General features: G+C 43.4%; 1 protein-coding gene across 1 annotated transcript in view; it reads left to right on the forward strand.

Annotated features, from left to right (window-relative positions):
• kif21b (kinesin family member 21B) overlaps positions 1–25,494 on the forward strand; it is a 79,327-nt gene that overhangs the window by 19,350 nt on the left and 34,483 nt on the right. The window contains exons 2-22 of the mRNA XM_055222111.1: positions 3,794–4,016; positions 5,109–5,291; positions 7,603–7,752; positions 8,234–8,365; positions 8,896–9,072; positions 9,228–9,343; positions 10,025–10,220; positions 15,546–15,735; positions 16,613–16,676; positions 17,309–17,503; positions 19,198–19,342; positions 19,581–19,710; positions 21,196–21,387; positions 21,780–21,979; positions 22,081–22,188; positions 22,331–22,644; positions 22,975–23,158; positions 23,380–23,583; positions 23,738–23,839; positions 24,365–24,530; positions 25,287–25,347. Of these exons, the coding sequence (XP_055078086.1) occupies positions 3,794–4,016; positions 5,109–5,291; positions 7,603–7,752; positions 8,234–8,365; positions 8,896–9,072; positions 9,228–9,343; positions 10,025–10,220; positions 15,546–15,735; positions 16,613–16,676; positions 17,309–17,503; positions 19,198–19,342; positions 19,581–19,710; positions 21,196–21,387; positions 21,780–21,979; positions 22,081–22,188; positions 22,331–22,644; positions 22,975–23,158; positions 23,380–23,583; positions 23,738–23,839; positions 24,365–24,530; positions 25,287–25,347 (3,432 nt within the window). The remainder of the gene's footprint in view (positions 1–3,793; positions 4,017–5,108; positions 5,292–7,602; positions 7,753–8,233; positions 8,366–8,895; positions 9,073–9,227; positions 9,344–10,024; positions 10,221–15,545; positions 15,736–16,612; positions 16,677–17,308; positions 17,504–19,197; positions 19,343–19,580; positions 19,711–21,195; positions 21,388–21,779; positions 21,980–22,080; positions 22,189–22,330; positions 22,645–22,974; positions 23,159–23,379; positions 23,584–23,737; positions 23,840–24,364; positions 24,531–25,286; positions 25,348–25,494) is intronic.

Genomic DNA, 25,494 nt, shown 5'->3' on the forward strand with positions numbered 1-25,494 from the left:
TTTTTTATTATTATTGATAAAATCTGTCTTGGTCTCAGATTTGTAAAATACATTTCCCAAAAAATGTGACATATAAATATATATTTTTCCTTCATTATGATGCATTTTTTCGCCAGTGTGACTTTCCAGAGTATAGTATAGTTCTGAAAATATGGTAATAAGAAGAGGCTCCAATTCTGGGCCCCTAAGACCCTGGGGCCCCGCACAGCAGACCCCTTTGTCCCCCCCGTTGACTCCCCTGTGGATAAGTCGTTTTTCTCTGCACATTCAGGTGATGTAACTTTCACTGTGATAACGATGATAAATCTGGTCCTGTCTCTTTAAATCGTCTGTGTGAGGTAATGATTGACCCGCTGTGTTTTCATGTGGGGGGTCAAAGGTCAAGTGCAGTCTGACGCTTCAGGACACGACTCGGGGTTTATGTTCTGATGGTTATGTCTCTGTAGAAGACGACACAGCTGAAACACAGGCTCTGGCTTTAGACTTAAAACAACACATAAAAACATGATAATTCAACTGGCCCTGGGTTTCAGAATGACTGTTGCCATGGCGATTAACAATTAAAAACCAAATATGTCTTTGAAAGTGGAAAAAGTCCTCAAAATGTCGACAACAAGAAACAAATCAGGAAATTGCTTTTCGTACGATCAGATCAAACTAAATGCTGTACAGTCGGTTTGTCCTGGTGTAAAGTTGACCCAGTTTTACCTGAATGTTCCACAGTGCGGCATTAATCTGATCCATTGAGCGCTTGTTCAGTTAGAGATGAAGTTATAGGTAAATAAACCCCTTTGTGGAACATGGCAAAGCAATAACATCTCCATGGAGACAAGCAGATGACAGATCTTCAACTGGAAAAGTTACAGAGTGAATCTTTACAGTGAATCTTTAACAGTTTTGTGATAAGCATGTGTAGAGTCTGTGGAGGGGAGTTTAAATACTGTGTGTGTGATGAGAGAGACGAGGGGGAGAGATGAGATAAAGGGGGGAGAAAGAGGGAGAAAAGATAAAGGGGGACAGAGAGGGAGAAGAGATAAAGGAGGGAGAGTGCAGGGAAAGAGAGGAGTGGAGGAGTGGAGGGAGATGTGGGTGGGGCAGAGGTTCGAGGAAGTGGAACCGTGTGTGAAGAGCAGACGGTTATTTTTGTGGTAAAAGGAACAAAAACACAAATGTAAATGACTCTGCTCCAAATACAACTCACAGATGTAAATGTGTGAACTGTGATAAACCAGAGCGCCACCTGTGTCCTGGGAGGGGAAGGAATAAAAAAGAATTTAAAAAAAACAAATTTGAAGAGAGAGCTGAGCCGTGGTTTGACTCTCTCGTTTGTTCAGTTCAAACTCTCTTGTTCTTCTCTGTTGGGTTTGTTTAACGTGTATCTGACTCACTCCCGTAAATCTGCCGGGGTCGTACTGTGAGTGTGTGAAGAGGAGGAGAGGAAGAGGAGGAGAGCAAGACGTGGGGATTTGTGGTTACTCCCCCCACTGATTAAACATGGAGGGAGGAGAAGAGGGGAGGAGGAGATAAGGAGAGTTGGAGGAGAGGAAGCGAAGGAGGAAGGGAGGGGGTGATGAGAGCAGGGTGGGATGAGGAGAGAGGAAGAGAGGAAGAGGAGGGAGGGGGGTACATTTGTGGTTATCCCCTGCTGGTTAAACATGGATGGATGGAGGAGGAGCAGGAGGAGGAGAGGATTAGGAATAACGAGGAGAGGAAGGAGGGGGTACATTTGTGGTTACCCCCCTGTGATTAAACATGGAGAAGAAGGAGGAGGAGGAGCAGGGAGGCGATAAAGAGAGGCGGAGGAGAGGAGGGAGAGGAGAGAAGGGGGTACATTTGCGGTTACCCCCTGTGATTAAACATGGAGGGGGGATGAAGGGAGGTCCCATGTGGCGATGTGTAAACCTCATAAACTGCTCGCTCATGGTTTCGTCCACAGCTTTAAATGATTATTTCCTCTGCGGTGGCGCTGCAGGGCTCAGTCTGTGTTTAAGCTCTTCTTACATAATCCTGATTCTACTTTTTACACTTCTGTTCATTATTTCTTCTTCTCTTTCGCTGCGTGTTGTAGCCACAGCTGTCCCGGGGCAGAGTGACAGAAGTGAGGCTGCCAATCTGCGCCACCAGCCTCTCAACACACACACACACACATACACACACACCCCCCCCCACACACACACACACACACACACACACACCCCCACACACACACACACACACACACACACACACACACACACATACACACACACATCATTCATACTAGACAATGTGGGAGCAGTGTCTTGCCTAAGGACCCACTGCTGCCCCCCTGTGGCTCCTCGTATTCCCTGCGGTCTCCCATCCAAGTCCTAACCAGTTCCTGCTTAGCGTCAGAAACTACACGAGATCAGGAGGTGGTGTAGGGCTCAGCGGCTGGTTCACACTAAACTGGGGCAGACCAGGTGAAGTGTCTTGCTCAAGGGTGTGGGCTGCAGAGGGTTGCCTGGTTTTGCCTCGGCTCTGCTCCTGTTTTTGTTCGTTCTCGTCTCACTCCATTCAAACCCAAATGTTTCAAATCTCTCCTTTTTCTTCTCGGTGATATTTTTAGATCCGTCTCATGTTTTGCCAAATGTGTTTACAATGATTCAAAATCCTGCTCCACCATCTTGTCTGACTTCAAAGCCTTTCTGTCTGCTCCTGTCGAATGCTGTCTAATTTAAAATGACTTTCTCACCAAAGCTAATGACCTTTAATGAACCTCACCTGTCACTTTACAAACTCAGCTCAGAATTATCCAGGATTAACCTTTACCTCTGAAGCAATAACTCATTTTCCCTCATAACTCGCTCTGCACCTGTCATTTTCTATAACTCTCTGCACCTGTACCATCCTCACACTGTCGCTGTAGAAGTGGTTTGGGTTTATGGCAAAGTTTAAAATATGATTTAAAAGAAGTGAAGTTTTTGTCCTGACTATGAGCGAGCTCGCATCTCCACAAACATGACTCATACTTGGCCTGGAGTTTGACCTCCTCCTGCTCATTTCCATGGAAATGTTTGTTTGGCTGTAATATTCTGACCTGCCCCGTGTCAGATTTATATTTGTAACATTCTCAAGTGAGTTCTACACATTATCAATGTGGGGAGAGTTAAAGCGCTTGGGACGTATCAGGAGGCATGGGGACAAATTGGAGCATATGGGGACACATCAAGACATATGGGGACGTATGGAGACACATCGGGATGTATGGGGAATTATCGGGATGTATCGGGGCATATGGGTAGGTATCAGGAGATATGGGGTCATTTGTGGAGGTATTGGCAGGTCTGGGGACAAACTGTAACCTTTAGTTAAATCCAGTGAGAACATCAGACTTCTTTTTCTCTGCGTGTTTTTCACAAACAAAAATAAAACAATAAAACTCTGTGCCTCTGTCTGTGCCGCCATGTTTGTTTTGGTTCATTGGGGCGTTCCACCTTCGGCTGCGCCCAAACCACATGCTGCTCTGTGATTGGTCCAGTCTCTGGCCCGTCCGCGGGAGCCAAGATGGAGTCTTATGTGGCTCACAAATATCGTGAGAATTCTTCTTGCCGGACCGGGTCATAATACGACAAAGTTATCCCCAAAGAATGGATTTAACTTTTTATGTCTATGGAATCATGCAGGTGATGTGAAAGAAGGTTCCACAATACTGCTTTAAACAGAGAACATTGTAGTGAAATGGTCTCACCTTGAGCCTCTACACCACAGACGCCCAGACGCTGGCGCACATTTGGTAAAACGCTCCCTAACTCCGCCCTGTTTATCTGTTTAGGATCCGTCCTCAGATGGCCAAAGAGAAGTTGGAGGGCTGTCATGTCTGCACCATGGTGACCCCCGGAGAGCCCCAGGTGCTTCTGGGTAAAGACAAGGCCTTCACGTTTGACTTTGTGTTTGACCTGGACTCCGAGCAGCAGCAGGTCTACGACAGCTGCGTGGACCGGCTCATCGAGGGCTGCTTCGACGGCTACAACGCCACGGTCTTGGCGTATGGACAGGTCAGAACAGAGACGTCAGAATTTACTCTGCAACATCTCTGACGTTTACTTTATGGGTTTTTAGTTATATAAAGTCACAAATAAAACAGAACAATATGAACATCGTGATGGGAACAGTTCAAACCAAACATTCTAGACATGGAGCCAGACAAAGTTCAGACAGCAGACGACTTCGATGAAATTTCCAACTTTGGTTCCAACTTTGTGAAACTGCAACAATAAAACACATACATAAATGTGTATTAATATTTGTGCTAACAACAACTACAGATTATAAGTAGTACCAACAATGTCACATAGAGAATGAATTTAAGTAGTTAGCATAGCAATTAGCAACATAAATGAGCAACTGGCGAACTAATTTACATAATAAACACATGAATTGACCCAGTAATTTCAAGCTTTAAAAGGCAATGTTACAGATGTCTAGTTATTTTCCACCGTGTAATACTCTCAGACGATGCTTAAACAAACAACAAATAAACATCAAAACTGAAGTGAGACCTAAACAACTACTTCCTATTACTAAAAAAGATCAAATTAAAGTGACCACTAGACGGTAAACATAATGTAAATGTGAACCATTTCTACCAATATTCTTCAAAAACATCCACTTGTAATGTCTGCTTAAATCTTATTTTTTCAGTTAGATGTAAGATTTTGTACGAGGCTCCGCCCACAAGCAAAACTGTACACAGCAACTTGACAAACCTGATGTGATGTGCAGTAGTTTCATTAGTGGGATGCAGCTGATTGATTGACTATCATTGTTGTGATAGTGCTCTGAAGGGGGGGTGACTAAGCACAGAGAGCAAGAGCAAAGAGAGGGGAGACTCATGTTAATATGTTGTTTTGGGTGAATATAGCATTTTCAAAACAGTAAAAACATGGTCATCTAAATATGTTACAGTTAATATCCCATAGATACACCCTCTTTAATACTCCATAGAAGTCAAATAACCCCTCTTTAATACCCCATAGAAGTCAAATACCCCCTCTTTAATACCCCATAGAAGTAAAAAAAACAAAAAACCTTTAATACCACATAGCAGTAAATACCTCCTCTTTAACTCTTCTTTCTCTCTGTTCTAGACTGGTTCTGGTAAGACGTACACTATGGGCACTGGGTTCGACGTGAGCCTGAGTCCCCTGGAGAGGGGCATCATCCCCCGGGCCGTGCACCAGCTGTTCCAGGGCATCCAGGTCAGACGAGAGAGAGCGCAAGAAACAGGAGTCCCACCGCCTGAGTTTAAGGTCTCTGCTCAGTTCTTAGAGGTAAGACATGACACTCACCTCCAGACTGGTGCTCAGAGGAGAGACTGAGCTGGGACTGAACCAGGACTGAACCAGGACTGAACCAGGACTGAAGCTCAGCTAAAGCAGAACTGAATGAATCAAGTCTTTACTTTAAAACTAAATAAGACAAAGTGGTAAAGACATTTGTGCTTGTGTTTTATAGTGAGTCACTTCAGGTAGTTTAGAAGTTTTCTTTGACGTCTTATTTTGAAGAAGTTTCCTCTTTAGTCTCGAGTGTTTTATTCTGACAGGAAAAGTTTTTGGTTCTTATTTTGACGTGTTTGTACCAGACCCTGCAGGAAAACAAAAGCTGCTGACAGGTTCAACTTTGTTCACCCAATCAGGCGCTAAGGATCATGGGAAATCAGCTGCCTGACACGATCCCACACAGGAGGCTCTGTGGCGTGGTGCAATATCACAACAGGAGAAAGGGCGAAGTGGGCGGGGCTAAACGTTCAAACTCAAATACTGTCCTGACTCGTGGTTTGAAATCACATCCAGGCGAAATAAAAATAAATATAGAAAAAACTGAGAAGAAGGTAAAAGGTAAAGCAAAGAAACAGAAACATGGAGAGGAAGACGAGACTGGACTGGGTCAGGTTTAAACTAACACAATCTAGTCTTTGCAAACGGAGAGAGAGAAAAAGAGGGAAGGAGGGAGAGATGGAGAGATAGAGAGATAGAGAAAGAGAGGGGGCAGAGATAGAGAAAGACAGGGAAAGAGAGGAAGAGAGGGAGAGCTAGAGAGAGAGGAAGAGAGGGGGGATAGAGAAAGACAGGGAAAGAGAGGGAGGGAGAGATGGGGAGAGAGGGGAGAGAAAGAAAGAGTGGGGAGAGAGAAAGAGCGGGTGAGGGAAAAATGGAGAATGAAAAAGGGGGAGGGGGATGGAGAGAGAAAAAAGGGGAGAGAAGGGAGGGAGAGGGAGAAGAGGCAGAGAAAAAAGGGAAAAATAGAAAGGGCGAGAAAGAGGGAGAGGAGAAGAGGCAGAGAGAATGAGAGGGGGAGAGAGAGCAAGAGGAGGTGAGAAAGAGAGAGAGAGATGGAAAGAGAGGGGGAGGGAGAAAGAGCAAGAGGGAGGGAGAGAAAAGAGGGAAAGACAGCAAGAGGGAGAGAGAGGGAGAGAAAAGGAGAGAGGGAGAGAGAGCAAGAGTGGGGGTTGAGAAAGGGAGAGGAGATGGAATATGAGTGGATTTGTTGAACCTGATGTTGGGGGAAACTGTCCTGAATTAAAATAAAAACTTAAATTGTCTTTTGCAGCTTGGTTAAAAGGTGAGACCTTAAATGGGTCGTAAATCTTTCTGTGGTTCAGGGGAGTGGACGGGGGGGACAAAGGGGTCTGGGTCCTAAGGGGCAGAATTGGACTCTTGCTATTTAATTATATTGGAGCGGGGCCCATGTGAATTTCTGTCTATGGACCTGGTAGTGGGTGATCTAAACAAATTAAAACTAAACTGAAAATTGATATTTTGAATATTATGAATTATTGTCATTTGAGGAAGAGAGGAGGGAGGGGCGTTAGGAGGAGGAGAGGAGGGAGGGGCGTTAGGAGGAGGAGAGGAGGGAGGGGCGTTAGTAGGAGGAGAGGAGGGAGGGGCGTTAGGAGGAGAGGAGGGAGGCGTATGTATGAGGCTAATGGAATTATCCAGACAAATGAACCCTGGGTTTGGGGCCAGAGCAGAGCGTTATCAGTGAGACCCTTATGTAACCCCCATTACCCTAATCACATGACCCTAATCACATGACCCTAATCACATGACCTACAGGTGTGTGGGAATAATCTGGGCTTTCATGTTCATTTAGCCAAACTCTGCAAAGATGAGTTTAAATCACTAAAATAGTTGTTAGAAAAAAGTGTTTTATTTCACAATTCTAGCACTATTTCTATAAAACCAGGAAAAACACAATGAGTTAATTTTAAACAGTTTGGTCCAAAGTCACTCCTCACTTACCTTGTGCATTCAGAACATCCTAATTACTCACAGTGATGAGTTTATAAGCGCTTTTCACAACTCTCAGACTAGACCAGAGCAGAGTTTTGTTGACATTATAACTCTGACAACGACTAGCTTGCTAACAGCGCACTTCCTGTTATGCTTTATAATTAAATGGCAGGACTGAACCAGGACTGATAAAAGACTGAAGAAGGACTTAACCAGGACTGGACCAAGACCGGACCAAAACTAAGACCTAAAGCAGGACTGAGCAGGAACTATACCAGGACTGAACCAGGACTAGGCCAGGATTTTAGTCCATTTATCCCAAATAATCAAACATGATTTTTTTTCTCAGTTGTACAATGAGGAGATCCTGGACCTGTTTGATGGATCCAGAGACCTAGAGTCCAGGAGCCGGAAGTCCAACATCAAGATACACGAAGACGGGAACGGAAGTATCTACACCACAGGGGTCACCTCCAGACTGGTGGTCTCAGAGGAGGAGGTGAGAACCAGGACTAAAACTGAGTAGGTCTTAAGCAGGACTGAACCAGAACTGTACCAGAACTGTACCAGAACTGTACCAGAACTGTACCAGAACTGTACCAGAACTGTACCAGAACTGTACCAGGACTTAACCAGGACTTAACCAGGACCTAACCAGGACTTAACCAGGACTTAACCAGGGCTAATACAGGGCTAATACAGGGCTAATACAGGGCTAATACAGGGCTAATACAGGGCTAATACAGGGCTAATACAGGGCTAATACAGGGCTAATACAGGGCTAAACCGGGGCTGGTGCACTCAGAAGGCTATATATATCTGTGGATGTAATGACACAGGCCTCTCCTGGATCCACAGGGTCAAAATGCTTCTCTTTGATTGACATTAGATAAGCTGATTTCACTATTGTGACGAGCCTCAGTTCTGTTGGTGTAGATGTACTTCACTCTGGATCCTCATGTGTCTTGTCTTGGCTGCAGCTCTTACAGTGTCTGAAGTTGGGTGCTCTCTCTCGGACCACAGCGAGTACTCAGATGAACGCCCAGAGCTCGCGGTCTCATGCCATCTTCACCATACACCTGTGTCAGATGAGGATATGTACAATGGAACAGGTAAGGAATACTGCACTACCGTGTTGTAGTACTGTGTGTAGTACTGTGTGTAGTACTGTGTGTAGTACTGTGTGTAGTACTGTGTGTAGTACTGTGCGTAGTACTGTGCGTAGTACTGTGCGTAGTACTGTGCGTAGTACTGTGTGTAGTACTGTGCGTAGTACTGTGAGCACTGAATGTAAAAGTACTATGCATCTGTGTAAGATGAGGATATGTACAAGACAAAAAAGGTAATGAATACTGCAGTACTCTATGTAGTACTTTGAATACTTCATGTTACTGCATATTATATATTGGGTAACCTCCAGTGAAATCCTACGAAGGTCCACTGGTGCAGATTAGGAGCCAGATCTGTGTCATTTAGCCCCGGGGCAGATGTGGCTGTTGTAGCGTATGTGAGTGTCTTTAAAGTGCAATGTAAGATTCTCTCTTTCTCTTCCTCCCTCACTCCTTAATCTCTCTCTCTGTCTCTCTGTCTTTCTATTCCTCCCTCTGTCTCGTTAATATCTCTCTTTTTTACATCCGAACAGAACGGCGCGGAGGAGAGTGTGGAGGTGAACGGTGTAGACTCGTCTCTCTCTCAGCCCGAGTACGAGACCCTCATGGCCAAGTTTCACTTCGTGGACTTGGCCGGATCCGAGCGACTGAAGAGAACTGGAGCCACAGGAGAGAGAGCGCGGGAGGGCATCAGCATTAACTGTGGACTGGTCTGTACTCTGTTCACTCAATACTTTCTTTTTATATATATATATTTTTTTGTTTTTTTAATCACACAAACACAAAATAACTATATCTGTTAAAGGTGCAATCCTCCTTGTATCCTAAATGATACATGTTTGAAATTGTAAATTTGTTGCTGTAGCTGGCTCTGGGAAACGTCATCAGCGCTTTGGGCGATCAGACCAAGAAGGCAGCACACGTCCCCTACAGAGACTCCAAACTCACACGACTCCTGCAAGACTCACTGGGAGGAAACAGGTGAGGAATCAAACCCACAACCTGCTCAATGAAGGGAGGAGATGGGATAGCCCCTCTGCCACAGTCACACAAGTTCACATGCACACTCCACTCAGAAAGATCAGGAATCAAACCCACAACCTCCTCACTGAGGGGGGGAGGAGGTGGTAGGTTCCAGCGATTTGCCTCAGAAAATGCAAAAGTATTAAGCCTAATTAAAGCGACAGTACGTAACTCTGTAGGTGGAGAGTCATCTGCATGATTCCATGGAAACGGAAAGCCACACTTCGGAACATTCTCCGTAGAGTTAGAAAGTTTAATGCCTATCCTGGAATATTATAACCAAAGGAACAACATTTCCGTGGAAACAAGCGGGAGGCTCAACAATAAGACAAATAAGAGTCAGGTTTGTGGAGATGCGAGCTCATTCAGAGTCAGGCAATAAAAAAATCCATAATTAAAAAAATATTTTATTGACAGAAAATGTTACATAGTGGGGCTTTACACATGTTAAGCCCTTTTAAATATTTGATGTCGATCTTAATGTTTAGGTGTTGATCAAAAACATGGGAAAAGGTGACACCGTGTCCCAGTTAGAAGGTTGTACACCCACATTGTTTTAGTGTTATGAGACTGAGGCTGGGGTCAGAGGTCATGTTGTTTTTTAATTGTGTTCTTATTTTGCTTGTTTCTCTCTTGCAGTCGTACAATGATGATCGCGTGTGTGAGTCCCTCGGACCGAGACTTCATGGAGACTCTAAACACACTGAAATATGCAAACCGAGCGCGGAACATCAAGAACAAAGTGGTGGTGAACCAGGACAAGACGAGCCAGCAGATCAGCGCTCTGAGGGCGGAGGTCGCACGGCTGCAGATGGAGATACTCGAGTACAAGGCTGTAAGGAAATATCATATAAACAGACACATAGAGACCACGCAAACTCCACACAGACAGAGAGAACATGCAACTCGTTTAACTCTTTTAAAGGGCCCATATTAAACTATTTCCTGATCTATGTTATAATGTTGTTTCCTGGGGTTGTTTTGTTTCATTCAGACATGTTTAACACACTCTGCATATTTAGAAACTGAAAGCACTATGTTCCACCTTGTGATGTCATCATGTGGTAATACAGGAAGTGCTCCACTGTGTTTTTAAACTCCACACACCTTCACTAGAATCATTTGGATGATTTCAGACCTGGAATTGCTGAATCTCTACTGAACTTAAAGTAAAAGGAGCTGTTAACATGAAAACTACCACTTCATGACATCACAGGGTGGAACCAAGCATTTTGAGCTTTGGAGATGTAGACAGACTAATAATAAAGTGTTACTCAAACATGTGTGAATGAAACAAAACACAACTCCAAGTCTGTTTATGATGAGGAAACAGCATTAGAACATGGATTAAAGCTACAAGAGTCAGTTTTGTGTGATACAGGAGCTTTAAATGTGTTTATTCTGTCTTCTTTCTGCTGTTGTTTATTTAAATTTGCAGTTTTACTTACACAGTCAGACTAAACTTAGCTCTGCTCTGTTTTGAAACATTTATTAACCGTTTAAATAAGAAGTTTCACAAACTTTTAGCAAATATTTATCAGTAAACACAGTGTAGCACTTCCTGTATCATGTGACATCACAAAGTGTTTTGGTTTGACAAAAGAACTCAGCCGAGGAGTAAATTTGATCGAACGAATCTGAAAAAGTGGTTTTGTCCAGAGTACGGTTACTGTGGCAACTTGAGCGCTCACACCAAAGCATCTGGGCACGCTCAGTTTGAAAAATGGTGCCAAAGGAGGAGGAGAGGAGGAAAGAGGAGATGATAGAGGGAGGAAGGGAGGAGAAGAGGAGATGGAAAAGGGAGGCAAATTGGAAGAGGAAGGAGGTAAAAGAATGAGGAGAAAGAGAGAGAAGGGAGGAAGAGGAGAGGAGAGGGAGGAAAGAAACACGGTAAAGGAATGGAAAGAGACAGAGGAGGAAAGACGAGAGGACAGGGAGGGAGAGATGGTAGGGGAGGGATAGTGGGAGAAGGAGGTAAAAGAATGGGGAGAAAGAGAAGGAGAGGAAAGTGGAGGAACAGTGGGAAGATGAAAAGAGGAGGAGGAAAGAAACACGGTAAAGGTATGGGGAGAGGAAGAGGGAGAAAGACAGGAAGGAGGTAAAATAATGGGGAGAAAAAAGAGGGAGGAGGAAGAGCAAAGAGGAGGAGTAGAGGGACAATATGGGGAGAGGAGGAGGAGGAGGAAAGAAACACGGTAAAGGAATGGAGAGAGAGGAGAGAGAGGAAGGAGGTAAAATAATGGGGAGAAAGAGAGGAGGGAGGAAGAAGAGAGGAAAGCAGAGAGGAAGAGGAAAGAAACACAGTAAGGGAATCTAGGGAGAAAAGAGAAAGAGAGAAAAGAGAAAGGAGAGAGAACAGTGCTCAATGTAAGAGATATTCAGGAAAAGGTTCATTTCAGTGAGGATCTAGTTTTGATACTAGTTTTAGTATCAGTTTGTATCTGATTTTCGATTCTCGTTGACAGAATAAAGAGCACATCAGGTTTATAATTACAGATGGATTATGACGGCACTGACTGATGATTATAAACGAGAGGAGACCAGCCCTGCTCCTGCTTTAAACCTGATCATTGAGACGGTTTTATGAGCTGAACCTGTATAACCAGATGAGTCCGTGCTAGCTCAGCGTTCTGTTGACATATGTTAGCATTATGCAGCGCGCGCGGTGCATGGATCAATAGACAAGTGTATACTGGACTGAAATACAGACTGATTTATGAAGGAGACTGTGGAGGACATTATGTGATGAGCTGAAAGAAAACATGTACTTTAAAGTCCTATATTACACAAGATTGACTCTGTGAGATTTAATCCATGTTTTAATGCTGTTCCCTCCTCAAAAACAGACCAAGAGTTGTGTTTTGTTTCATTCACACATGTTTGAGTAACACTTTATTATTAGTCTGTCTACTTCTCCAAAGCTCAAAATGCTCTGTTCCACCTTGTGATGTCATGAAGTGGTAATTTTTAAGTTAACAGCTCCTTTTACCTTTAGTTCAGCAGAGATTGGTAATTCCAGATTGGCTGAAATGATTATAGACCATTATAACTCTCCTAAACTTTTATGCTTTTTAGCCATAAAAATCATGTTAAAGGAAGTATCAGAATGTACTGCATTTTTTTCACACAACTACCTCTATTTTACATATCCATCTGTTTTTCCTTTGATGCATCGAATAACTGACTGGAAAAATCCCCGCGGCAACTGCGCTTTGATTCGTCATCTTCGAGGGACAACAGAGGCAGATTACCAAAATGACAGTAAAATATTTAAAGAGGCCCATGCCTCTGCTTTGAGACGCTGTTTGAATTTACATGAGAGCACAGTTGGTTGTGGAGTTACGGTCATGGAAAGTCCTCAAACGCGCTCTATCGGCGACAACAGCATCCGCCACAATAGGGTTAAAAGCACAGTGGAGCACTTCCTGTATTACCACATGATGACATCACAAGGTGGAACAGAATGTTTTCATTTTCTAAATATGCAGGGTTTGTGTGTTAAACATGTGTGAGGTCTATTTGTGATGAGGAAACATTAGGACAGATCAGAAAATGGTGCAAAAAGGCCTTTAAAGACAGATTTTTACTTAGTTTAATGCTCATGACTGATATGACTGATCTTGCATTGAGACGTGTTTTAGATTCCCAAATTTCAGCCATTTGCCGGATTTGCGTCAGTCATGCTAGCCGTTAGCGTGACTATATCAGTCAAACAGTATTTTCTATTGTATTTTGAGATTATGAAACCAGCTAAAGGCTGAAACTGAATAAGAAGGTCTTTATGTGGGTGTTTTAGGCTCAGTTTAGTCCAGCTACGATAATCAAAAACTACAACTACAATTACTTCTTATAGTTGTCGTCACGATTAGTCAGTTAATTAAAGCCCTAGTATGTAACTTTTTTTTGGCCAAAAAAATTTACTAAAATAAAATATTTTTCATTTTTATTGCACTGAAAAACTCTGAGTGGGCTTGCATCTCCACAAACCTGACTCAGCCTCGTGCTTGTTTCCATGGGAATGTTGTTCCTTTTGGTCATAATATTTCACAGTATGGCATAAAACTTGTATATCTCCATGGAGAATGTTCTGTGTGGTTCTAACTTTGTGTTTCCATGGATTCATGCAGCTGACTTTCCATCCCCAGAAAGTTACATATTATCACTTTAATATCCTGGGGTTTTTAATTTCACTATTGTGTCTGTAAATCAAGATATGAACATTAATAACAGACATATCAGGCGCCTTCTTTCCCCAAGGTCGCTCCTGCTAGAGTTAGCAGCAGGTTTGATTGACAGTGTTGCTAAGCGCCCACTCCCTGTTAAACCAGTGGTGCAGGCGGGAAGGGGCGTTACCTTCAACAGCCTCTCTCCGGATTGGCTCTTTGGTTGCTATGATACTCGTGGTCAAAATTCCAAATATAGAACTCTGCTCCAAATTAGCCGCTATAGCTGTTAGCCTCGATGAGCTTCATTCGGAGCTGAAGCTGTGGTGACGTCACACTCACTCAGTCACTTCTTTATACAGTCTGTGGCTTGTGCTTATTCCCTCTGTTCAGCTGTGGATGTAGCAGAGTTCATATTTGTTTTGTGCTTGTTTTGTGCATGTTTTGTGTTGTGTTTGTCCTTATAGCAGAGGCTCATAGTGATGCTGGTGAATGGAGAGTCTGTTTACAGCTTCAACAACAGAATTTCAAGAGCATTAATCACCAGCATCACCACAACACTCAACAAACAAACACAATACAGGGAGTCACCAGGTTATGCAACAATAGAAGAATAAAATAAAGCTAGCTCCTTTATTAGACCAGTCCTATTGTGCTTGTGTCTCTATGGATCATTTTGTTTACACATTTTAAATCACAATATTCATCTAAAATGTCTTAATAAAAGACACAAGTCCTGCTGACTTCAGTGTTAGAAAACTGGGGTGTCCAGTGCTGTAAGTGACGTGACGTGCTGTAAACACCATCACAACAAAGCGCCGCATGGACAGCTGCACATCACACTAGAGCAGCACTGTTTTTACATTTGTACCAAAATGACGACGCGATGCTGCCGAATCCTACGAGTATCATCTATTAAGAAAATAAAACAGGAGAAAGAAGTGCATATGTCACAGTGGGCGTGTCACAGTGGGCGTGTCACAGTGGGCGTGTCACAGTGGGCGTGTCACAGTGGGCGTGTCACAGTGGGCATAAAAGTGAAATGAATCCGCTTGAGGACGTCCTGATGAAACATGTTTACAGATAGTGATACATGAAGTACTCAATACATCTACTGGACTGGAGTACTCAGTACTTTAATACCTGTTTCAAAAAGTGTTTCTTGCAGATTTTGAGTCTTATAAAGCTTCAAATGTGGTAATAATTTATTTGAGATTTGAGCTGAAATGAAGAAACAATTCAATTTATCGTTTTTTTTGTCTGTTTTTATTTGTATATATTTGTTTTGTTCATAATATGAACGTGTTAAAATAAATCCTCAGCCTTTTCAGCAGGTCTCACACTACTAAAAATACTTTTACTTTCTACTCCACTACATTTTTGAACTGGACTGAAAAGTAAAATACTTGCTCTCAAATGTGGTGAAGTAAAACTAAAAAGTATAAGTTTTAAGTATGTACAGAGACCTAAATTTTTAGTTAAGTACAGTACTTTACTACTTTTACTTTGTCACATTCCATCACCAGACAAAAGTATTCAGATCAAAAACTCTGCATTTCCACATTTCCGTTGTCTTTTGGTCCTTCCTGATCTGATGAGTCAAGTTGTGAAAAGCACTTACTGATACTTTGCAGTGACATCACTCTGGGGGTGTTCTATATGTATCTCTATGGTGAAATATGACTAAATATGACTAAACACTGTCAAAGTTTTTAGATTATCTGAAAACTCAAGAAAAAATACAAAATAGATGTGAACAGCTCATGTTCAGGAGCCTGCGGTGAGTCCGAGCTCATGGTCCTTGTTTGAGAGGGACTTGTTTAACAGCACAAATCAGCTCACCTGTTGTAGTTTCAGCTTTTCAGTCAGTTCTTCATGGTCAGATTGTGTTGAAATGAAAATTTGATTAAAGTCTAACAAAGCTTCAGGCAGATCAGTGCCCTAGTTAGCATCACACTAATCTCTACAATGTGCTGATATCTGTTGTCTGTTTTCAGGGTAAGCGTGTAGCATGTGAGGAGGGCTCAGAGGGCTTCAGCGATCTGTTCCAGGAGAATTCGATGCTCCAGCGAGAGAACGACACTCTACGGCTTAGGGTCAAAGCCATGCAAGAAACGATTGACCACCTGAACAGCCGAGTGAGCCACCTGCTGGCCAACCAAGTCAGCCACCTGCTCACCAAAGCCAGTGAGAAACTGAGACTCATCGTTATAAGTCTGTGTTTTTGCTGTGATGGTGCCCAAGTCCAGTAAGAAGACGCAGAACAAGCTAAAGGGCCGGCATCATTAGCCTGTACTATACGTGTCATAGAATGTCTCTAAATGGATGTAGCTAACATGCTAGCCGCTGCGTTCCAAACATAAAGTGATCATGGGCGCTAGAGATGCACGGGTCGGGCTTTTTTCCAACCTGCTGGTCCCACATTTCTGATAATGTACGGTCCTCCCCGGCCTCCCCCGGGCTGCTCCGGCCTTCCTCGCACAACAGAATCTATTTACACAACCTTCCTGACCTGGAAATATTAAATACACTGTAAATACGTCAATACATGCAGCTTTATTTTATTGAAAAAAACGTGCTTGAAAACAGACATAATGTGAATGAATCCATCAGTATGATGAACCAGCTGCAGTTTTCTTTTGAAACAAAATAATACCTCATCTTCCATCTCCAAATCGCTTCTTTTTTGGCTTCATTTACTGTGACAAATGGTTGTAACCAGTGGCTCCAATTCGCTTTACATTAGAAAACTGTGGCCCCTCTCTCTGTGGTATTTTTATGTTTCTATTGCGTCCGTAAATCAAGGCATGAGTGTTAGCAATGCTGTCAATCAAATCTGTTGCTAAGTGCCCACTCCCTGTTAAACCAGAGGTGCGGCTGGGGAGGGGCGTTGTGTTCAACAGCTTCACTCTAAATTGGCTCTTGGGTTGCTATGATTCCTAATATTGAACTCCGCTGCAAATTCGCCACTATAACCACTCGCCTCGATAAGCTTCATTTGACCTGAACCAAACGCCGTGGGTGACGTCACACTCACTCATTAGTACGTCTGCTCTGTTTGTAGGTGAGGGGAATGAGGAGATTGGAGCACTGGTCCAAAACTACATCAGAGAAGTTGAAGAACTGAGGTGAGCTCAAATGTTTAGATAATTAATGACATAACATGACACTTTATGTTATTTTGTGTAAGGTTAAGTATGTAACTGTGGTTCTATGAATCCACATGACAGTAAATGTCTGAGAGTTACCACATGAAATCTGTAAACGTAAGTAATAAACATGAAGCTAGAACACCTGATTTTTCCTTTTTTTCAAACCATGAAAAAATATCTAGTTCAGAAGCCGTTGCTATGGTGAATAAGAATATTACAGTGGCAGCGGATTTGTTATAACTGTTAAAAGATGTTACTCATGGGTTTATTGCTATGGCAACCGTCCTCCGTGGTCATAGTGATTAAGCAATTCATATTAAAATATTACATCTTTTGAATGGTTAAAGGACAGAAATGGATTTAGAATTAGACACGCCCAGTTTGAAAATCCAACCAATCACAGCGCAGGTCTCAAGAACTACAGAACAGGAGCTGTAAAAACAAAGTGATGTCATTTTGTTCTTACAGCTTCAGCTGGAAATTACTCAGAAGTACAGATTTTTCCAAAAGTTACTCAAGTGACTGTCTAGGGAAGGGCATCTGGCATAAAACCTTTCAAATCAGTGATATTTCTTTATGGAAGTAACATATGTATTCCCTCTCTTCAGGTCTAAGCTTTTGGAGAGTGAAGCGATGAACGAGTCCCTGCGTCGTCAGCTGACCCGCCTGTCCACACGTTCCCCCTTCCCCTCAGGCTCTGCCCCCGGCCCCGTCGGCATGGAGACTGAGGCCAGCGACGTGATTCGCCGAGCCAAACTGGACATCGAGAGGCTGAAGAAGGAGAGGAGGCAGAGGAGGATGAGGTACACCAACCACAACCATCATTAAAGACGCACTGCATAACTTTTCTGAGAGATCTGCATGAGGTTAAATGTGTTCATCGTCAAGGAGACTTCTTTCCCCGAGGTCGCTCCTTCTAGTGTTAGCAACAGGTTTGATTGACAGCGTTGCTAAGTGCCAGGTCACGCCTTCACTAGAATCATTTGGATCATGTCAGCCAATCTGGAATTGACAATCTCTACTGAACTAAATGTAAAAGTCACTGTTTACTTGGAAACTATCACTTCATGACATCACAAGGTGGAACAGAGCATTTTGAGCTTTGGAGATATAGACAGACTGATAATAAAGTGTAAACTCAAACATGTGTGAATGAAACAAAACACAACTCCAGGTCTGTTTTTGAGGAGAAGGGAACAACGTTAGAACATGGATTAAAGCTACAAGAGTCATTTTTGCATAATATATTACTTTTAATTTAAAGTTAATTAAAAACGAACAGAAGGTGTTAATTGCTTGTGCCCTTTCCTTTAATCTTCTTTATAAACGTGTTGCGTGAGGCTGTTCTGGTCAGTCTAGTTTGGGTTCAGGGGTCAGTCCAGAGGAGAGTGAGTTTAACAGGCTCATTAGGCTTGTACGAGCTTAAGAGCCAGAGCTGAAATGACTGCGACGAGCTGGACGACAGTTTACAGGCAGTTGTTAAAAAAAAGTAAATGTAAAAATGTAAAAACAAGATCCAGATGTTTTGAAGGACTCTGAAGATCTTTGGTGTTAGCTTGTGAGTTCGCAAAGCACCCCTGACACTGTATGTGCTTTATTTAGACTTTTCAAAAACGATTTCTCTCAGTCTTTTAAGGAATTGGCCTAGTTTTAGATGAGAGCCGCTATTTCTAGGCTTGAAAAGCACTAATGTCACTAAATCTCTAAAAATAAAAATAAAACTGATGTTAGACGTTTGCTTTTCAGTAAAATGTTCTAAATTTGTTCTGTCAGTTAAATCACATGGGTTTGATGCCTTCTTCTTCATGTACTGGTGAGACAACAGCGCCCTCTGCTGTTGGACTTATGCAGGACACAGATTGGTCCTCATTCTTTCTGTTTCAAGTCTAATGGGCAAGATTCCAGATTAGAATTGCCTTTTTACTGCAAAAACTTACAAAAATGTCTCATATTTTTCCTCCTAGTTGGGTATTTTATTATTTTATTGACTTAAAAATATGAAAAAACGACTGATCTCTAAGATTAAACTGCCTTTTTATATTAAGGATTAGTGTAAAGATCTTTTCTCTTCCTTTTATAACTGTCATATTCAGTTTGATGCAGTCACGCGTCTTTGTCTGGTTCTGATTTGAGCCCAGTGAAGTCCTGGTTTAGTCCTGGTTTAGTCCTGGTTTAGTCCTGGTTTAGTCCTGGTTTAGTCCTGGTTTAGTCCTGGTTTAGTCCTGGTTTAGTCCTGGTTTAGTCCTGTTTCTGTTGTGTTGTGTTTGAGTGCTACAGCTGTAGTTGATCAGTTTTGAGTCTCAGTGACATGAAACACTGCAGTTCAACATGTTTTTCTTTTATTTCACGTTAAAACTAAGCCACATTTCAGCCTTTTTCAAAATCATAAAAACATAAACACCACGGTCAAACAGTTGAAAATGAGTCCAACTCTAACTTTTCCTCAGGTTAAACTTCCACATTGTGTTAACTGTTTTTTGTTTTCTCTTTCATTCAGTCCAGAGATGGAGAAGGGACTGAAGAAGCGAGTGAAGCTCCACACTCAGGAGAACGGAGAGAACGGCCACGGAGGAGAGGAGAACGGGCAGAATGGACAGAACGGACAGAACGGAGAGATAGACTCAGACGACAACTACACAGAGGTACAGCAGCAAGATGGCGGCTTTAGACAAAATAAATCTAAGCTCTTGGTCAGTCTATGCTCAAAGGGAGATGATACTCTTAAATTCCTTTTAGAAACTACAACAAACATGTTTTTATATATTTACTAAACATCTCAATCTTACTCTTTCCGTGTTCAGAGCTGCTTTTCTCATGGTGCAGTGTTTACTGACCTTTTAAAGATGTTTTTTTTTATCAGCATTTGTGTTGTGTTTTCAGGACCTGATGTCTCCACTTCAGGAGGAGAGCGGGTGTGAGGAGGGCGAGGAGGAGGAGGAGGGGAGAGAGGAGGAAGACTTCGACAGCGATGAGAGCTGTGTGGACTCAGACTCCGACTCGGATGACAAAGGTGTGTTCTGGTGTTCATTTATCGCATTAAAACCTATTTGTGAGACTATAGCCATATTCTAATGCTGTCCCCTCCCCGAAAACAGACCTGAAGTTGAGATTTGTTTCATTCACACATGTTTGAGTAACACTTTATTATTAGTCTGTCACATCTCCAAAGCTCAAAATGCTCTGTTCCACCTTGTGATGTCATGAAGTGGTAGTTTTCAAGTTAACAGCTCCTTTTACCTTTAGTTCCGTACAGATTGGCAACTCGAGGACTTAAATGATCCAAATGATTCTAGCGAAAGTGTGTGGAGTTTGAAAACACAGTGGAGCACTTCCTGTATTACCACATGATGACATCACAAGGTGGAACAGAGTGTTTTCAGTTTGAGAGAAGAACTCAGTCTAAAGCAGTGGTTCTCAAATAGTGGGGCGTGGTGGTGGTGGTGGTGGTATGACACTGTAGTACTGTACGCAGCAAAGAGCAGGAGAGAGCGAACAGATCGTGACACAGGGCAGTGAACAAGAAACACTTTTGCTAACGAGACACTTTGGAAAATATTTTAACATGGATGAAAAGAAAGGCGGATATAGACGGAGGTAAAATCACCCGAAAAATAAGACGAGGAAGTCTGATGAAGCGTATTTAGCACTTGGCTTCACCGTGACTCCGGTGGGACACGAGGACAGACCGGTGTGTCTGCTGTGTCTGAAAATGTTGTCAGTGGACAGTATGAAGCCAAATAAGTTAAGACCCCACCTCATTACACTTCAGTCACGCTGATAAGACGCTGGAGTTTTTTCAGCGTAAACGTGCCAAATATTAACAACAATCATCCACTTTGTAAATGTCACTTAAAGCAGCAGCACTGGGCATCATATAAGGTGTCGTACCAAATTGCTAAATTACTTGTTTTAATTTGATATTTATTTAATTTTAATGTATTATTTTGATATTTATTTAATTTTAATTTATTCATTTGATGTTTATTTAATTTTATTTTTTATTTGATATGTAATTAAATGTTTTCTTCTTTATAGGGGGGGCATGATAGAAAATAATTGAGAAGCACTGGTCTAAAGGGAGGGACAAAAGGAGATAGATCCTAATGTAAAACTAAATATGAGATACAGAACTGAAGAGAGATGAGTACTGCACAACCTTAGTGAGTACAGAGGAGGGAGGAGGAGAAAGGGGGAGGGATGGGGAGGGACAGAGTACTGCACAACCTTTCGTGAGAACAGAGGGGAGAAAGTGAGGGAGGAAGAGGGGCAGGGAGGAGAGGGAGGAGGAGAAAAGGGGAGTGACACACTCCCACACGACAAAATTTCTGTATCAATATTTCTGGGAGCTGCTCTTGGACATGACTCTAGCAGAGCACTAATGTACAAAGAAAACAGCAAGGGCCCTAGAATGGACCCTTGTGGCACTCTAGTGTGTATTTGTAATAAGTGTAATGAGTGTTCTTGTGTGCTTCTTGTGTGTTGTTGTGTTGTTTAGCAGGACACTTGCAGGCCGACCTGGCGGAGCTGACCTGTGAAATGGAGATAAAGCAGCGTCTGATCGATGAACTGGAAAACAGCCAAAGACGACTCATGACTCTGAAACTACAATATGAAGAAAAACTGATACTACTGCAAAACAAGATCAAAGATACTCAACTGGAGAGAGACAGAGTGCTCAACAACCTGAGTGAGTACAGAAGGAGAGAGGGAGGAGAGAGGGAGGAGAGAGGGAGGAGAGAGGGAGGAGAGAGGGAGGAGAGAGGGAGGAGAGAGGGAGGAGAGAGGGAGGAGAGAGGGAGGAGAGAGGGAGGAGAGAGGGATAGATTCCTCAAAAAACTGCGTGAGGACAGAGGGAGGTGAGATTTAAAGTGTCAAAAAGTGAAGTGTATAAAACATTTTAATACGTTGGGTGAATATATCATTTTCAAAACAATAAAAGTAGACATGAAGATCTAAATGTGTTATGTGTTACAGTTAATACCCCATAAAAGTAAATACCCCCTCTTTAAGTTTGGACCAGATGTAAACCTGCTGACCCCTCTGCTGACCCCTCTGCTGACCCCTCTGCTGTGTCCTCAGTGTCTATGGAGAACTTCACAGAGGAAAAGGCCAATAAAGTCAAACAGGACTACGAGAAACGACTCAAAGAAATGAACCGAGATCTACAGAAACTCCAGGCTGCACAGAAAGAACACGCCAGACTCCTGAAGAACCAGAGCCGCTACGAGAGAGAGCTCAAGAAACTGCAGGGGGAGCTAGAGGACATGAAGAAGGCCAAGGTATGAAGGCGGGGGGGGGGGGGCTGAACTGAACAAACTCTGGTAGAAGCAGTGTTCTGGGGAGGGTCAGCATGTGAAGCAGTCCTGTGTGTGTGCTGCAGGTGGCGCTGATGAGGCAGATGAAGGAGGAGCAGCAGAAGAGGAAGATGGTGGATGCCAAAAAGAACCGAGAGATTGCTCAGCTCAAGAAGGAACAGCGCCGCCAAGAGGTAAGACCTGCACCCAACACACGTCAAAGACAAGTATTCAAAATGTACGATTATTCTGAACACGTCCTCCACCCCTCCTTCTCTCTCTCCTTCCCTCCCTCCCTCTCTACCTCCTCTCTCTCTGTATCTGTCTCTCCTCCAGTATCAGATTCGTGCTCTGGAGTCACAGAAGCGTCATCAGGAGCTGGTTTTGAGGAGGAAGACGGAGGAGGTGAGCGCCCTCCGCAGGCTGGCCAAGCCTCTGTCTGACCGCGCAGCCGGGAGAGTCGCCGGGCGCTGGACACACGGCTCTCCAGACTCAGGGGCCGAACTGTCCGGCTCCGCCCCCACGTCAGAGCCCGATCCCGGGAGAGCGTCGGTCAGCGGCCTGGTGCGCCACTGGAACAACAAGAACAACATGTACGGCGGATATTTGGCCGAGAGCGAGGGCGCCGTGGATGGGACCAGGGTCATCGGGTTAGAATCATATTTCACTTATGTTTAGTGTAATAGTGGCAGAGTTGTTAGCCTTTGTCAGATTTTGTTTCGATACTAAGGAATATACTCGATTCTCGATACCGATACCACGACTGCCCTCGATAGTGCCCGCTCCCAGCTAAAACAGCCGTGTGGGTTGGAAGGGGTGTTACCTTCCACAGTTACGTTCCAGATTGGCTTTTTGGTTGCTATGACACTTTCGGTCAGAATTCCAGATACAGAACAGAAAGAAAAGCTGCCATTTATCAGCCACATTCACCTGAGTCGACATAAATAGTCTGAACTCGTGTCTTCTCTATCGCTCTACAGCAGTAGGAGGAAGCTGGTGCGTAAACCCGCCCTCCTCCCTCACCTTAGCCCCACCCACAGAGCTGGCTCCGCCTCCAAAATGGCACGTCAGAAATGGCAGACGCTAGAGCGAAGGATCAGGGACATCGTGGTGCAGAGGATGACCATCGCCAACGTGGAGGCCGATATGGACAGGCTCATAAAGGTACAGAGGATTTTCATGGGGAATCTGTGTAAATGTGAGGATGTGTTGTGTTTTGGAGCAACTTTTAATAAAAACACCACCAACAAGAATTAAAAAATGAAAAAAGGGATAAAGAGGAGCAGAGGATGCAGAGGAATAGAGGATGCATAGGAGAGAAGCAGAGGATACAGATGAGAGTGTTTATGGGTCTATAACATTTTTTTGTTCTGTTCTTTTCACAGAAGCGGGAGGAGCTGATTGCCCAACAGGAGGCACTATCCCATAAAAGGGAGGTGCTTATGGCGGAGGGGGAGGGGCCAGAGGCTGAGGACCGCCTCCTTCAGGAAATAGGGGAAGACATGGAGGTCCTGAATGCAAACATCGACTACATCAACGACAGCCTCTCCGACTGTCAGGCCACGATAGTACAGATCGAAGAGACCAAGGTAATAGACATGTATATACATACATATACACACACACATTTGTATAGACACACACGTACACATACACACATAAACACAGGTCATGTACTGCTGTTCTAATGAGAGTAGATTTAAAATATGAAGCTCTCTATCGCTCCCTTCTGTTTGTCTTCAGGATGAGCTGGACTCTGTGGACACCTCTGTGGTCATCAGCTCCTGTTCTTTGGCTGAAGCGCGCCACCTGCTGGACCATTTCCTCAAAGCATCTATAGACAAGGTTAGACTTTAGCATCACACAATGTTTCTTAACTTTTAAATTTGCAGCCAATTAGCAACCAGTTAATATCAAAATACACAAGAGATTAGCCTGTGTGTTAACACTCTGAGGATTAGCTATGTCCATTTACATATCAGTCTATGATCTGGAACAGCTGAAAGTGATCGGGAAAAGGCGGTAAGTCAACACAAATATTTTAATCTGATTGATCGACGCATTACAACTGCAGAACAAGTTGATAAAAGCAGATATCTTTCCCTTCACTTCTTCCCTCGGCACTATTTTCAAAAACAAAATACTCAAAGTTTCTCCTAAAATTTAGGTGCTTCACCTTTGGCTCTACCCTAACTGCAATCCTGCTCTGTGATTGGTCTGTTGTGATTGGCGTCCCGGGTCAGATGGATCCTTGTGAGTGTGTGTGTGAGAGTGTGTGTGCGTGTGAAGGTTAATATTCCGTTTGTCCCCAGTTCGCAGTGTGTGTTACTGTTACGTTTGGGTGTATTTAACATTTTTTTCTGTGTTCAGAGTTTGCAGGTGGCGCAGAGGGAGTCTCAGATCCGCCTGTTGGAGGGGCAGCTCAGACAGACCGACGTGATTGGCTCATCCCAGAATCACATGATCCTGGACGCGCTCCGAGAGAAGGCAGAGTGTATCCCAGAACTACAGGCGCTGATACACAATGTAACACAGGGTAAGGACTGGGACTGGACCTGGACTGAATCGGTGTCTGTGTGTGTATATGGAGTCTGTGTGTGTGTATGGAGTCTGTGTGTGTGTATATGGAGTCTGTGTGTGTGTATGGAGTCTGTGTGTGTGTGTATATGGAGTCTGTGTGTATATGGAGTCTGTGTGTGTGTATGGAGTCTGTGTGTGTATATGGAGTCTGTGTGTGTATATGGAGTCTGTGTGTGTATATGGAGTCTGTGTGTGTGTATATGGAGTCTGTGTGTGTATATGGAGTCTGTGTGTGTATATGGAGTCTGTGTGTGTGTATATGGAGTCTGTGTGTGTGTATATGGAGTCTGTGTGTGTGTATATGGAGTCTGTGTGTGTGTGTATGGAGTCTGTGTGTGTGTATGGAGTCTGTGTGTGTGTGTATGGAGTCTGTGTGTGTGTATATGGAGTCTGTGTGTGTGTATATGGAGTCTGTGTGTGTGTATATGGAGTCTGTGTGTGTGTATATATGGAGTCTGTGTGTGTGTATATGGAGTCTGTGTGTGTATATGGAGTCTGTGTGTGTGTATATGGAGTCTGTGTGTGTGTATATGGAGTCTGTGTGTGTGTGTGTATTGGGTCTGTGTGGGGGTGTGTGTGTATGTGTATGGAGTCCCTGGTTATATGTGGAGTCTGTGTGTGTGTATATGGAGTCTGTGTGTGTGTATATGGAGTCTGTGTGTGTGTATATGGAGTCTGTGTGCGTTTTTTCTTATAGTGTTTGTTTGTGCAGAAAACGGCTACACGAGCACAGACGAGGAGCCGTCTGAGTTCAGCCAGGCCTCAGACTGCAGGTACTACACTCATACCTCCAAGTACACAAGTAGCAAATACACAAATATACTTTGAGCAGTGCTATGGAAACTGTAGGTGAAATGTGTAGAAATACTTCTGTACCTGTTCAGCTGCAGCCTCCTCAGCTGTCGTTTATGTGGCTTCTG

The sequence above is a fragment of the Periophthalmus magnuspinnatus genome, chromosome 5 (assembly GCF_009829125.3).
Source record: "Periophthalmus magnuspinnatus isolate fPerMag1 chromosome 5, fPerMag1.2.pri, whole genome shotgun sequence".
NCBI classification, from domain to species: Eukaryota; Metazoa; Chordata; class Actinopteri; order Gobiiformes; family Gobiidae; genus Periophthalmus; species Periophthalmus magnuspinnatus.